This window comes from Kogia breviceps, chromosome 2, assembly GCF_026419965.1.
Source record: "Kogia breviceps isolate mKogBre1 chromosome 2, mKogBre1 haplotype 1, whole genome shotgun sequence".
Taxonomy (NCBI): domain Eukaryota; kingdom Metazoa; phylum Chordata; class Mammalia; order Artiodactyla; family Physeteridae; genus Kogia; species Kogia breviceps.
In genome coordinates this window covers 163,657,008-163,673,135 of record NC_081311.1, presented here as the reverse complement: position 1 = coordinate 163,673,135, position 16,128 = coordinate 163,657,008, and the positions used below count along the sequence as shown (strand labels likewise).

Sequence of the window (16,128 nt, the reverse complement as noted above, 5' to 3'; positions counted from 1 at the left end):
TTCTGATATGGTTATTAGTCCTTTATATATTTTCTGAACTGTTCTTATCCTTTTCGCACTGTTCTTTTTAAGTCAATTTAAGTGCTTTAAAAGGGAAGATTATTAACTGTCTAGTTTGTTATGTTTTATTAGTTTTGCTTTTTTTATACATGTATAAGATTTTAATTTTTATATGGTCAAACTCATCGAGCTTTTTATAATCCTGTTCCTTCTTTTCAAGCTTAGAAATTCCTTCCTTATCGAATAATCAGTTAAATATTAATACTATAATCTTACTTAAGAATGAGCTATAGTTTTTGTGTTGGGCTATATTTTTCAGGTTTTATTTTAGTATCAGATTATAATCACTTTCTAATTTAGAGTAGCATAATATACTTTTCTAAGCTCTACATCGAATTATATAGTATAATTTGCTCAAGATATAATTTAAGTGCCTTACAAAGGGAATCTTTATTTGATAATTATACTACTAAGATATTCATCCAGAAAGCATTATGAAAGGCTATCAGTTAATCTATTTCATGTTCATCAGAACCAGATTTTACACATATATATATATATTTCTTATCTCTTAGAAAGTTATATACTGCATTTACCTTATCTTTGTAGAGTCCTTTGTTATGGGCTGAATTGCATCCCTCTGAAATCCACATGTTGAAGCCCTGAACCCCAGTATCTCAAAATATGGCTGTGTTTGGAGATAGGGCCTTTAAAGAGTTCTTATGAGGCCGCTGGGATGGGCCCTAATCCAACATGACTGTTGTCCTCATAAGAGGAAATTTGTACACGAAGAGACACCAGGGATGTGTACACAGAGAAAAGACCATGTGAGGACACAGAAAAAAGGCAGCCATACCCAAGCCAAGGAGAAAGGACTCAGGAGAAAACCAAACCTGCTGATGATATCTTGATCTTGAACTTTTCACCTCCAGAATGGTAAGACATAAATTTCTGTTGTTTAAGCCACCAGTCTGTGGTACTTTGTTACGCCAGCCCCAGCAGACTAATACATCCTTCCTGCTCCACATACCCTCAGAATGTCCCTATTTGACTAGCACAGTCCTTCTTCAGGTCCTTGACAAGTTCCATGAAAATTCAACATTTTACTACAGCACCAAGAATTAAGACTTCCCCAATGAAAATATAATGTTAAGTGGCAATCCAAAGGGTAGTCTTTTCAACAAATGGTGCTGGAACAACTAGACATACACAAACTCACCCAAAGAATCTAGATACAGACCTCACACCTTTCACAAAAAATAATTCAAAACCTAAATGTAAAATGCAAAGCTATAAAACTTCTAAAAGATAACACAGAAAAATCTAGGTGACCTTGGGTTTGGCAATGATATTTTATTAATAAATACCAAAAGTACAATCCATGAAAGAAAATGGATAAGTTGGACTTCATTAAAATTAAAAGCATCTGCTCTGCAAAAGACACTGTTAAGAGAATGAAAAGATAAGCTACAGGTTGGGAGAAAACATTTGTAAAACACATTACTGGATAAAGGATTGGTATCCAAAATATAAAAAGAACTCTAAAAACTCAACAATAAGAAAAACAACCCCAGCTGCAAAGTGGGCAAATGATCGAAGATACCTCACCAAAGAAGATAGACAGACGGCAAATAAGCATATGAAAACATGCTCAATATCACGTCCGTAGAAAACTGCAAATTAAAGCAAGATACCATACATACGCCTATAAAATTGGCAAAACTTCAAAACACTGACATGACAACACAAAATGCTGGTGAGGATGTGGAACAACAGGAACTCTCATTCACTGCTGGTGGGAACGCAACATGACATGGCCACTGCAACAGGTTGGCAATTTCTTAGAAAGCTAAACATAAGCTTATCATAGGATGAGTATGAATCGTACTCCTAGGTATTTATCCAAAGGAGTTGAAAACTGATGTCCATACAAAAAACTGCATATGAATGTTTACAGCAGCTTTATTCATAACTGCCAAACTTGGAAGCAACTAAGATGTCCTTCAGTAGGTGAATGGATAAACTGCGGAACATCCAGTTCATTGATAAAAAGAAATGAGCTATCAAACCATGAAAAGACATGGAGGATTAAATGCATATGCTAAGCGAAAGAAGGCAGTCCAAAAGGGCTACATGCTGTATGATTCCAACTATAGAGACACTGAAAAGATCAGTGGCTGCCAGGGGCTTGGGGAAAGACGGGGGTGGGGGAGGGAGGTGCGGGGTGATGTGTATGTAGAGCACAGGGCATTTGTAGGGCAGTGAAACTATCCTGTGTACTGTGATGACCAAAAAATAAAACTTAATCTAAACTGTGAATTCAGTAATCATGTATCAAAACTGGTTCATCAAATGTAACAAACGTACCAGACTAATACAGAATGTGAATAATAGAGGAAGATCTGGGGGTGGGGAGAAAGGATATATGGGAACTCTTGTTTCTGTGCAATTTTTCTAAAAACTTAAAACTGCTCTAAAAAGAATCTATTAAAATAGCCAAAATATTTTTTTAAAGCATGAAACTATATACTCCAACTAACAACGAACAATCATGCTTTCATCAGTAACTATTGGCAAATAAAATACTCTACATGGGAGAATGTCCCAGATAGCTACACTTACCACCCTAAACACACTGAAATTCATAATTTTAAAAATAGTATATTTCTGTTTTGTATAACAGAATATTTTAAATATAATTTGATCCTTTTGATTTGGACTAATGTCAATTATTCTGTGAGGGAATATTGAGGTTTTTAGGCCACTGTCAGGGTGTATTGAATTGGTAATTCTTCTGACTCTTCCACTGTTTCCAGCTGCAAAGTTTTAGTCCAACAACTTTTAGCAGCCACCTACTCCATAATTCCAATCTGTTACCTACTTAAATTTAGACTGAAATGAAAGTTTTTAAGGTAAAATTAGATGAGCAGACTTATTAAAACCTTTTTCTTTTAAACACAACTTTAGTGTAAAAGGTCTTTGTCCACTTAGCTCTAGTATATGGGCAACTGCATGAGTTTCATGGTAACTGTTTCCCTCCCGGCTCAGAGAGCATTTATTTTTTATTTCTGGTTTTGTGGCAGTACTGAGGTGAAAGGAAATCTTAATGTCACATACGGGCAGGTATAACTTCATGTGGCATATTTTTTAAATCTTCCGAATAAACAGCCACATATTTTCTTCTTCAATGGGTTCTTTTCATTCTATCCACTTCCTTGACTTCCCCCTCTGCAATTCCAACACCCCCTTCACCTTCCAGCTTCCTTTTTATCTTACCTCCTGAATTTTAAGGTTCATTTTACGTTCTGTGGTCTTCCGTTCCTCTTCAATAATGGCTGCATTCTTCTAAAAATAGAAGGAGAAAAATGACAGGAAGAAACTGTCTATGGTATATCACAGTTCAAATCTAGACTTTTGGGGGGGCAACCTATAAATGCTATTCTGAATACAGTTATAAACACTTCTTATTATGAGTCTAAAGTAATTATTACAATGAGATATTTAAAGTTATTTTATTACTTTGGTTCATGACTTCTATCATTTTCCCTTTCAGATAATTAAAAAATGATTAGTCACATGTACCTCCTATGTAAAATTCAATAATCAGAGGAAAACCTGGTAATTGCTAGACATTTTTCTTACAGGGTATATTCCTATTTTTTTAAGTACTCCATTTTTTCTAGCCTCAAATATTACCTATGCTTAGGAGTTGAGGATGAAAAACACAGCTTTCACTATTCATTCTCTTTTATATTATTATCAATAGCACTACCATCTAAGATGTAAAAACTCAAAGCTGTCTTTGCCTTCTTCTCTACCTTCAGCCCCTATCCAATACCCCATTCTAACATATCTTTCCTCTCAAAATGCCACAACCGTAGTTCAGACCTAATAGGGTCTATGTCTCAAGTACGGCAATGGATTCCTAATTGGTTTTCCTATCTATCTCCAATCTCTTCTCCTATAATTGACACTCTACACTACTGCTGGATTAGTTTTCTTGTTTTCATTATGTCACTTTCTTATCAAAAATTTAATCACTCCCCATAGGATCAAGCCCAACTACTTGATTATTCTTGATTTTGAGATCCTCTATGACGTTATCCCTAGCCAATTTCCAACTTATTTTACACAAACAAATCCTCACTCCTGTCCAGCTAGTTTATGCATCTCCTCCTAACTGCCCCCAAGGGAAAGATCTAGGTTCAAATGTGACTTACACGAAGAAAACAGGGAAGTGTGATCTCGGAGAGGTGACTTCTCTCTGGGCCCCAGTACACTTATCATTCAAATAGAGACAATAATATCCTACATCTTGAGGTTTTGCAGAGATGAAACAAAACATGTGTTAAACAAAATAACATCTGTTACACTGCCTGGCCGGTGAAGGGAAAACAAAATCATTAGTTTTTTTCCCTAGTCTTATTTTTTGCTGCCTCTCTGTGTGGTCTTTTAAATGTCCTCACCTCACTGCTTTGCCTTCTGAAGGTTCATCTCAAGTCCTGTCTCTTCCTTGAAGCCTAGCCTAATCTATTCTAGGCAGGACATGCGCACACTCTCAAACCCACCTGAATACAGAACACTTAGTCGGCAAGATTTCCTTATTGTCCTATACTGCCCTTTAATAGTTCTTATACCCTTATTTTTTCTCTTTAGTTTCTCCTGCTATGCCTTGTTCTCCCAGCTAGCATATAAGCTCTTGAAGAGCAGACTCCCTCATATCTCTGGACCCTCACAGTCACCTGTAGAGGGTAGGAATCTATAAATACTCAATTCCTGACAGCACACAATGTTATAGGCTATTGATGTCGATAAATTTCAGATGTCAAGAATCCTCACACCAACATCACCTATTTTTAAAAGTCAGTTTTACGGGTCTGTTGCCTCCTCCAGCTAACACGTTAACAGTGAGTTTGTATTCCAGAACTCTGGACTCAAACCTTTGTCTCTGACGCAAGCTGCAGAGTCACAGTCAACCTCTGCACCTCATCGTGTGCCTTGTCTTCTTTCTCTTTTACACCTCTCAGTTGCAATAGCTTCGGATCCTTGGAATGCTCCTCCTGTATTGTATTCAGTCTTTCCTTCAGAAAATCTACCAGACAGGACAGGAGGGTCACCAAGCATTTAAAGGAGGTCAGGAAAGGAAAAGAATCATGAACTCATCAAGTACCCACACAGGACCGAATTTCTGATGATTCTCTTCTCTCTATACCTGTTTTCTGTGGGTTCAAATCCTTTTCAGCTTGCAGACGGAAGATGTTCATCTTCAAGGACTGGATGAGGCTTTCCAGACGGCACATTCGATTTACCAGAAACTCACAGTTCTTCCATAAAATATCTGTTCTTCCTGAACAAATTACTTCATTCTGGATAGGGCTAATGATGTTCTGGCTCACAGGCTCTTCTAAACATTTTGGAGTTTCCAAGTGGCCTCTGGACAAAGATCCCAATATAACAATATTATAGGGTAATCCCAACCATCGAATCAATGTAACACTTCTACCGAGTATAAAAACTATATTCTTTAGTTAAGCAGTACCTGAGAGCCCCTGCAAACTTAAACACAGAGAGCACTATTAGGTAAAGAGGATGAGACCACTGTGGGATGGGTAAAGGCCACTGATTTTTTAATGGTTATTTTAATCGGAATTTTTTGTAAACTTGTTTTCTATGTAAAAGCAAGTGATATATAAAACATGTTAAACGCTAATTCTATAATGGTAAACTAAGAATTAAAGTTAGCATGGAGGCAGTATTTCACATCCTTTTTAGAAAATTTTTAAACAAGGTGATAATAAACATTCCCATTTTGTTCTAACATACTCAACACTGGTACAAATTTAATCTTTGCTGAAGAATTACTTATTCTATGTGTGCTATAATACCAACTATACTAATTTTAGGTCTTCATAACAGACATTCAGGAAATACATACGTAACTTTAAAGAAAATCACACCAGTAAATTCAACATTGGCCACTTAAGTGCCCAGATTCCTCAAGGCCTTTGACAATCTAACTTTTAATGGCAATGACTTCTCCAGGAGCACAAAGGAAAAACACAGTTGTTCTTCTGAGCACTTCATTCTAAACTATGAATTTTTTTTAAGACTTATAACCTCTCTTTTAATTTACAATAAATCTGGAGAAAGAAAATACAGACCATATTAATGGCATGAATCAAGTTGTAGATGTTCACCTTAACTAATATCAAAGTCTATTTTTTAGTTTTAAAATAGGACCAAATTTTTTTTTCTAATTATGTAAAAAATTACATTTGTTTTAAATCAAGTATTGAGGGAGGATAGGATATCAAAGTTTGTGCACCTAATTAACACACTTTAAGAATCTGTTTAGAATAGTGGTAGTAGCTCCATTACAGGAGGACAACGCTTTATCTTGCAAATATTTTCTAATTAATATTCTAATGTTATTTCTCAATTCTTTCCTAAGTACCTATTTCACCTGCCAAACCACCCAGACCGTGACTCCTTATTAGTAACCAGTGAGGCAAAATTCTTCAACCTACAAAGATATTGTAACACAATTTTTTAATTTGTTACTTTTCACCAAAGTCCAATATTGTTAGGTCATCCCTGAGAGAACTGGTCTGTTCCTCAACTATTCTCATCCTTTGCTGAAGTACCGTGAATGTTTCAGAAGCTGTAGCATCGATGCGGGCTGGAGAGAGGACTGGTCTGGACATTGTAGTTTCCATGTGCACCTGAGATTAAAGTCACAGTATTAGTGTAGTTGGTTCTATTATTGTTCAAAATAGCCACTGCCCCTTCCTGTCGAGGATTATACATCCCTGTCCTGTTGAGCTTGGAAACGGCTATGTGTCCTGCTTTGGGCAATTAAATGTGGGTAGAAACTTTAAGAGCCAACTTGTCATTCATCATCTCTTTTCCCTTCTCCATGCGATGAGCAACATCCCCGATAGGGCCTGCTCCATGTGCCAAGATCCCAGAGTAAAGATTACATGAGCAGAGCCATAGCCCTTCCATGACATACAGTGTGAGACAGCGAGACTAATGTTGTTATAAGCTGCAGATTGTTAGGTAGTTTGTTACTGCAGCACAATCTAGTCTATCCTGTCTGCTACTATTACACATACACTAGGACCTATGACTTGGCTGAAGGAGTTATTACCTCTTTTCATTGCCAACCATTTTCATTTTAACATATTCCCATGCAACCTTTCTGAAAACAAAACAAAACAACACTCTACAGTACTTGGATCTCTGAGCAGTTATCATAAAATAGATTTACCAACTACCTTGAAGCAGTGACTTTTAAAAATAACTTGCAAACATAACTTCATAGCAAAGACTCTTTTACACCTGCTGACATCAAATTTCCAGACTCCTCCCGCAAGACCACATGAGAGTAAATGGGAGCGGTGAGACTACTCTTTCAGGTATTAGAGACAGACGCAGAATCAGCTTATAAGCCGTCCCAACATTTAAACGAATCATGTGCCCAAAGTTCAACGACAAGATCATTGGTGGAAACGTTAAGGACATTTTCCTGCAACTCTATCCTGTACAGACATTTCTATACTAATCAAACCATAAACCTTAAGCATCAGTAGCAACAGTGTATCTGTGGGAATGTGTTCACAAAGGCCCCACCTGGGATATTCGTAATACACCTTTCTCTCCCACTTGCTGTGTGATTAGATACCTCCCCGAGGTATCCCAGGCAATAGAAGCAGGGACTCCCTCAGGTTCAAGTCACTGAAGGTGGTCCCCAGGACCCAGGCAAGGAATTAGAGAAGTCTTAAAACTGGTGGCAGGATTTAAGGGGGCACCAGCGGAAAGGCTGAGCTGCTTGCCAGTGTAACACGGTTAAAGCCACCAAGGACAGCTCTTTAACCACCTTCTGTCTTTCCCCCACAGGTCCCAGAGAATGGCCTGTTTCTCTCTTTTTACTTAAAACAAAACAAAACTAACCCCAAACAGACAAACAAATACTTTACTGAGGAATAGTTGACTAATATAATTGTATACATTTAAAGTGTACAATATGATGATTTTATATACATACACCTTGCAGAATGCTTACCAAGATCAAAATAATTAACACATCCACATAATTAACAACCTCACATAGTTCACATAAGTAACTTTTTTTCTTTGTGGTAAGAATACTTAAAGATCTACTCTCAGCAACTTTCAAGTATACAATACCATATTATTAACTATAGTCACCATGTTATACATTAGATCCTCAGAATGTCTTATTTGAAAAGGCAACCTACAGAATGGGAGAAAATATTCGCAAACCATATATCTGATAAAGGGTTAATATCCAAAATATATAAAGAACTCATACAACTCAGTAGCAAAGGAAGAAATAATCCAATTAAAAAATGGGCAGAGGGCCTGAATAGACATTTTTCTAAAGAAAATATACAGGTGGCCAACAGGTACATGAAATGATGCTCAACATCACCAATCATCAGAGAAATGCAAATCGAAATCACAAGATAGCAGCTCACACCCGTTAGAATGGCTAGTTTTAAAAAGACAAGAGATAACAAACGTTGGCAAGGATGTGGAGAATAGGGAACTTTATGTACTGTTGCTGGGAATGTAAACTGGTACAGCCATAATGGAAAACAGTATGGAGGTTCCTCAAAAAATTCAAACTGGAACTACCATATGATCCAGCAACCCCACTCCTGGGTATATATCTGAAGGAACTAAAATCAGTATCTTGAGACATCCGCATATCCATGTTCACTGCACCGTTATTCACAATAGCCAAGAGATGGAAACAACCTAAACGTCCTTCAGTGGATGAATACAGATGTGATTTATATATATATATATATGGAATGTTATTCAGCCACATGAGAGGAAATCTTGCCATTTGCAGGATGAATCTGGAGGGCATTATGCTAAGTGAAATAAGCTGGACAGAGAAAAAATAGTGTGTGGTATCACTTATATATGGACTCTAAAAACCAAACAAAAAAATCTGATTTCATAGAAACAGAGAATAGAATGGTGGTTGCCAGGGGCTGGAAGATAGGGGAAATGGAGTGATGTAGGTCAAAGGGTACAAATTTTCTTTTTATTCTTATTTTATGCTCCTGACCAAGCTTTCTCTCCTTTGTGCTCCTCTATAAAACAGAATGCATTTCTGACACACATAACCTTTTTGAATTCTTTAGATTTTCTGTTAACAATCAGCTTAAGGACAGGGGGTAAAGAAGTTCTCTTCTATTAACTGCTTTTCATGCTTTCAATTCATTCTTGAAGGGAATGACAAAAGTAGACACAGATATTAATAGAGTCTCTGGATACACAAAGATGTGAAGTACCGTTCACCTACATTTCTGAAAAAAGCTAGGTTTGGAGTTTCCTGCTCAGGTTACCACATGGGCCAGGATAGTGTCCCTCAGGTAACAGAAAGAAGAACCTCGAAGACAAACCTTAGGGCTGGTTCTACTGCCAAGAAACCAGACCTAGGGTTGGGGGAAACACCAATAGCGTGGGGTGGGAAGAAAATAGAGAGGTAACAGTGAAGAAATACCAGATGGGTTTACCCTCCATTCCATTTTCTGCCACCTGCTGTCTGGCTGCTGCCAACATAGAAATAAACCAGGACTGGGGTTGGGAGAAAAAGTACGGAAAGGGTGTTTGATGGGGTTTGTGACAAGCAGTTGGCTCCTTTGTCCTCCTTCCAAAGGAAGTTGAAAAGTTCATGTCTCCACCCTCCCTTACAGCGGGCACGTCCATGTGACATAACCTGGCCAGTGAGACTTCACGCATAAGTTTGCAAGAAGCTTCTAGGAAGACTTTTTTTTTTTTCTGATAAAAAGAACAGAAATGATGGCACCTGTCCTTTCCTTCCCCGGAGGGGAGGTATGATGCTGGAAGCCCTGAGGGCTCTCTTCAAGTCATCCAGGCAGTACCTCACTGTTAAATGTAAACAAAGAGTCCGGGATCACCCGCATCTGAGAAACAAGGAAAACGCCAGGGAAGCTCAGATCAACCTGACTTTTTATTTATTTATTTTTATGATTTTTTTTTTTTCCAGTACGCGGTCCTGTCACCGTTGTGGCCTCTCCGGTCGCGGAGCACAGGCTCAGGACGCACAGCTCAACGGCCATGGCTCACCGGCCTAGCCGCTCCACGGCACTTGGGATCCTCCCGGACCGGGGCACGGACCCATGTCCCCAGCATCGGCAGGTTGACTCTCAACCACTGCGCCACCAGGGAAGCCCATAACCTGACTTTTAAAAATAAAACTAGTAACCTCCAAACTTTGCTTATGTGAGAAATATAAACTTTTGTTTAGTCACACTTTCCTGTTGCTTGCAACAAAAGCCGTCCTGTAATAATAGTAGTCCCAGATAATAGTTGGTAGAGAAATGAGGAGGAGGAAGAGGTAAAGAAAATGACAAGCGGTGCCGGAGGTGGGAGGGGAGGGCAATTTCTGCAGCAACTTGTTAGTCCCAGGGAGCTGGTTATAATATAAAGGACTGTCTAATTAACTTATGTCAGAAGTCAGATACAAAATACTAACACAAATATAAAAGTTCATTTTTGGAAAATAATACAGAAAATGGAGTACAAGTTTCCCACATATTTTTAGTAAGATGCAGATTCCCACCTAAAATTTTTTCGTGTAATTGTCAAAATGTCATAGTTTTGCTGTTATTTCCCCGAGGTACCCAAAATAGATATAAAATCCTTACATAACTTTACAGGGTATGTGTGCGCATTCAGCCATAAAGACAAGATGGAGGGGTTCCCTGGTGGCGCAGTGGTTGAGAGTCCGCCTGCCGATGCAGGGGACACGGGTTCATGCCCCGGTCCAGGAAGATCCCACATGCCGCGGAGCGGCTGGGCCCGTGAGCCATGGCCGCTGAGCCTGTGCGTCCGGAGCCTGTGCTCCGCAACGGGAGAGGCCACGACAGTGAGAGGCCCGCGTACCACAAAACAAACAAACAAAAAAACTGTAAAAAACAAGATGGAAAAAACAACACAAATTAAATTGCTTCATTTTCTCAGAAAGGAGAAAGTACGTCTATATATGTTTAGGTAAGCATTTGATTGGCATCATCACTCACACCCACCTGAACCTGATCTATACTGGAGCCACTCAGGCTTCTGGAGAGAAAAAATACTCTCAAACAAAAAAGAAGAAACTTGGCCCCCAGCCTCTGAGGGAGAGGAGGTTTATAGAAAATTCATCCTAAGGAGGGAGAGATCGAGGTGCCTGGGACACTGACTGACCGTGGGCAGAGTTATGATAAAGCTTTTGAGTGAAATACATGGTGTCGTCCTTGAAATATCCTCTTAGTCAATCACTGAGGTTCAGGTCATCAAAGAAGTGGATTCAAAAACTAAATAAGACAATCTACCCTTTGAGGATTTATTACAAACAGGTCTCCGGGTTAGCTGAAAATTCTTCCCTACCCTCTCTCCACATGGGGAGAAAAACAATGTCAAGGTCAGGAGAGGCCTCAGAAACAAAAATGGAAACAATGGTGGCCCAGTAGCAAGAGCAGGACAGCCTTAATATCCACCAGGAAGTCTCTGAGTACCTGCGAGCCTGTTAAAGGAAGAGTAAAGTAAGAACTTGGGATCCGGTGAATCCGTTGAGTTGACGTTTCGAGTCAGGAGAGATTCTCATTTTCGCTGCAGTTGCTCATCCCCCTGCCTCTCCCCGCTTATCCGGCAGGTCCAAGCAAGGGTAACAGAAACACCATGCCTCCACACACAATCCGCAGGCCACCTGGAGGCCACTGGCCGTAACTCTATGACTTCCATGTTCAGTCGACTTATAACTCTATGTGTTATTAAGAAGTTACAGACTTTCAACTCTATCTACAACTTACGGGGATAGAAGCCATAACTCTTCTTACAAGAAAAGAACTTAGCTCTAATTGCTAATATTCCAGCAAAGAGACTATAGCTGGAACATATCTGTGCTTTGCTGTTTTTGAAAAGGAGCAAATATCATCGAGTGCAGCCTTGAACCTAAGCCCTGATGCTTGATAGCAACGGTAATAAAAATACTAAGATATAAGCTTTCATTTTTAGAAAAGTTAATTCACAATTACTTTCATAAATATATCATTATCAAATTAATACAGTGCTGTCTCTATGTTTAGGGAAAGTATTTCCAGAGAGTTCAGGTTACCTCACTGAAAGCATGGCACGAATAAAACAAATGTCATAAGTAATATACTAGTAAAAGCCAGGTGGCAACACTTGCTTCTGTAGACACAGGACCCATTCTTATACCTGGCAATAGCTACAACTACATGCTGTTGGTTCCAAAGTAACAGGCCAGGAACTCAGTGTCGCTTATCACAACCACTGGAAAATAATTTGGTCAGTAATATCTTCTTCATTTACTCATATGTCCAATAAACCTTTCCTGAACGCCTACCATGAGCCAGAAACTGTTTTGACACCAGGGAATACAGCAATGATCAAAAGAGACAAACTCCTTGCCCTCCTGGAGCTTATATTCCAGTTGAGGAAGTAAGTAAAACATATAGTTTTTTCACTGGTGACAAGTAGTACAATGGAGAAAAAGTAGGAGAGAGGATGGGAGGGAGGCTGTAGTGCAGGCTTCCGTTTTAAACAGAGCGGTCAAAGGAAACCTCACTGAGATGATATTTAAGCAAAGACCTGTGAAGGAGGTACAGGAGTGACATCTGAATGGGACAGAAAGGTCCAGGAAGAGCGAACAGAGAGTGCAAAGGCCCTAAGTCAGAAGGCCTGATGGGTCCACAAACAGTAAGGAGGTCAGTTTGACTGGGAAGCACAAAGTGAAGGAGAGAATACTGGGAGATAAGGTCAGAGAATAATAACAGGACAGGTTACATAGAGCCTTAAAGGCTGTTGTAAAGGTCTGCCTTTACCTTCAGAGCTCTTGGAGGGTTTAGAGTAGAGAAGTGTTGTGATCTACCTTAACTTTTAACTGGATCACTCTGCCTAGATGGTAGCCAGGTGGAGATAGTAGAAAGACAACAGCAAAGTAGGAAGACCAGTTGTAAAGCTACTGCGATAACCCAGGGGAGATGCCGCTGGCTAGGACCAGGTTGCTAGCAACGGAATAGTAAGGAGTGGTCAGAGTCCAGACATATTTTAAAGATAGGTTTGGTTGATAGGTTAGATGAGAAAGGATGCATTGGAAGCACGGTGTTGCCATTAACTGAGACAATGAAAGCCTATTAGGAAGAACAAGTTTCAGGGGGAAAGATCAAGAGCTGTTTTGGAAATGTTAAATTTAAAACAGGAAGGATGCCCAATACCTGACTGAACTTGTAGATTTGGAGTCAGGGGAGAAAGGTGAACCCGGGATATAAATTCTGAAGTTGTCAATATATACATGGCTTTTAAAGCCGCGGAGACCGGATAACAGAGAACAGAAAAGATTCAAGGACCTAGTCCTGGGCGCTCCAAGATCAGTGTGGAGCCTTCAAGCCAGACTAACCCGAGCTTCACCTCAGTAAGGTCAGATTCTTAATCATTTTCTATCTTCAGAGCCCAGACAGTACATGGGACATTGTGGGCGGCAAACAGCGGTAGAGTTCAACAAAAATTTAACTTTGTTCCAGCCTAATTGGTAGGAGCTGGGGAAACAGCAATGAACGAATGTAAATTCCTGACACCTGCATTCTAACGAGTGGGCCAGGGAAGATAACCGGTGGCAAAACCAGAAAATTAACGAAACGGCTTTCCCAGGAACCTATAACGCCAACCTAACATATAAATAAAGAAAAAGTTGGACTGGGGCTTATGCGCGGCCCTCTCTGGTGGCTAGCCTTCCCCCGCTGGAGCCAGGTCAATGCAAACCTCGCTCCTAAACGGTTTTCACCGGCATCCAGCGCAGAAGCGCCATAAATCAGGGTCCTGAGGTCCTGAGGAGAAGAGTAAACTCCGCCAGCTAGGGGAGAGGGAGGCAGGGAGAGATGACTGAGACCTTACCTGAACTGCCGACTCGCCCCCGCGGACTCCGGACCTTCCAGGGTCCCGCAGCCTCACCCCACAGTCCATCTGTCCGCCTGTGGCTCTGTCCGGCAGCAGGTGGGCTGGTTTCTATAGAACTAAGACAGCGCTTTAAGCCTAACCGCTCCCCGGCGCGGTAGCTCCCGTACGCAGGCGCACCCGTGGCAGGGCATGCCGGGAAGCGCACTTTTCCCTGCCCTGGAGGGCTCTCCGCCCCGGGCGGGACCGAGGCCGGTATCTGGAGGCGCGCACAAAACGCCCAACCCCGTGCCCCGGACGACTACAGATCTCTATTGTGCTCGCGAGCGGGGCACGCCGGGATAAGTAGTTTCCGCCCACTCACTTCCCGGAGGACCTGCGGCTTCCGCTTTGCGAAGTTACCCATGCCATGCAGGTGAGCGTGCGGCGTTTGGGTCATTTGACAAATACCCTGCAGCCGGTCAGAGTCCAAGAGAACAAAATGTTTTCAGTTTTAGAAGGATGAAAGTATCAAGTAACTTCTGAACGGCAGGAAAATAAGATTTTGTTAATGAGCATAAAAAATGGTAAAAACACCGAGTTCAAACATTCTTCTCATTGAAGAAAAAACACTCCCCTCTTCATCCTCGTTCATCATGGCCAGAGCGAGAGTAAAACACATGTCTACTTCCTGGTTTTTTTGTCTCTTCAGCATAATTTATTTCTTGCTTTGTCTACAGGTGAGTATGTATTTCTCAGTTTGACTGTAAGTAGCTGCGAAACGAGAGAGAGCACCGAGAATAAAACTGCAGTCGTTTCGGAGTTTTGCTGTAAGACTGGGAATTCACACTTACCGGGGAGTCTTCTACAGTGACAAGGAAACACGGCTGTGCTTTAGGTAGCTGGACAGAACACCGTTTACCAGCACCAGGGCACTTAATGTACTATTCTCGTCTCTCTGGGTTTGCAGCTGAGAATAACTAGCCCTCAAGTGAATGCAGTCAGACCCGAGATGAGTTCTCCTTTGCTTAGCGAGTGGCTGGCTGAATTGATCTGGCTATTCTTGTTCTGATAGACGAGACTCACGTGAGATGGAGAGAATGTCCAAACCACAGCTGTAAGGCATATTCATCAAACTGTAGGGCCATCCGGTGAAGGAGAAATGAGCACCGCAAACGTTATTCAGGTGAAGGGGCCAAAGAAAGCTTTTAATATGAAAAGTGGGAGAGTATTTTAGAGCGTCCATACAAAGAGCCAATTACTCGTAGGTTTTCTCTTGCAGTGACCTCGGATTTATGGATGAAGATGGGGGATATGTGTATGCACTCGGTAGATAATCTGCACACTTCAGTGTAATGAGAGTTTTCACCTTCTCCTTGACTCTCCATATTAAACAGCAGTCAGGGAGACAAATTGATTAAATTTAGTGTTTTTAATTTATTTTCCTCTGTCTACCATTTGGTAAACCACATTAGAACTTAAGTCAGGCAGTTACAGAGTTAGAGAAAATCTGAAGTCGTCAATAAACGAATTTATCTGTTAGAAAAGGGGTTTCTGGACACCTGAGAATTTACTATATTAAACGTCTGCTTTTATTCTTACGTGCCTGAACGTATTGGTTTTTTTTTCTGATTTCCCTCTTGATTTTCAATTGATAAATAGTTTCACACTTGTTGACCCCACTCAAGGTCTTTTCAGCTATGGAAATCCTAGGGATTCCATGACGACCATCCTCTCTCATGACTACTATGATAGCCTTCTGACTGGTTTTCTGATCACTCCTCCCAAAGCGTCCTTCATATAGCTACTAAAATGATCTTTTGAGAAAGTAAATCTGATTATCTTATTCCTTTGCTTAACAACATTTAATAGCTCCCCACTTGAACTTTTAGTTTTCCATTGAACAGTATGAAGCCCAAATTTCTAATGGCTTCAGCCTAATCCACCAGCCTCACCTGCATCTGGCCCCCCAAGGGAACCTTGAATTCAAGCCTACAGGCACGTCTTTGTGCTTGCAGGCTCTGCACCCTCTGCCAGGCATGCCCTCCCTCTTATCAGTCTGGTGAATTCAACGGAAATGTAACCTCTTCTGTAGAGCCGTTCTGTTCCCTCCCAAAGGATTTATTGTACAGCATAATTGTCAGTGTGCCTTGCCTCCCCTCGATTAGGCTGTAAGCTGCTTGAGGACAG

General features: G+C 40.6%; 1 protein-coding gene across 1 annotated transcript in view; it reads right to left on the bottom strand.

Moving 5' to 3' along the window:
* The window catches only part of LOC131750422 (coiled-coil domain-containing protein 150-like), an 83,923-nt gene extending 69,757 nt beyond the window's left edge, over positions 1-14,166 (bottom strand). The window contains 5 exon segments of the mRNA XM_067026489.1: positions 3,277-3,345; positions 4,941-5,092; positions 5,213-5,433; positions 6,562-6,722; positions 13,960-14,166. Coding sequence (XP_066882590.1) covers positions 3,277-3,345; positions 4,941-5,092; positions 5,213-5,433; positions 6,562-6,722; positions 13,960-14,028 — 672 coding nt within the window. The 5' untranslated portion in view covers positions 14,029-14,166.
* Positions 14,167-16,128: the final 1,962 nt, after the last annotated feature.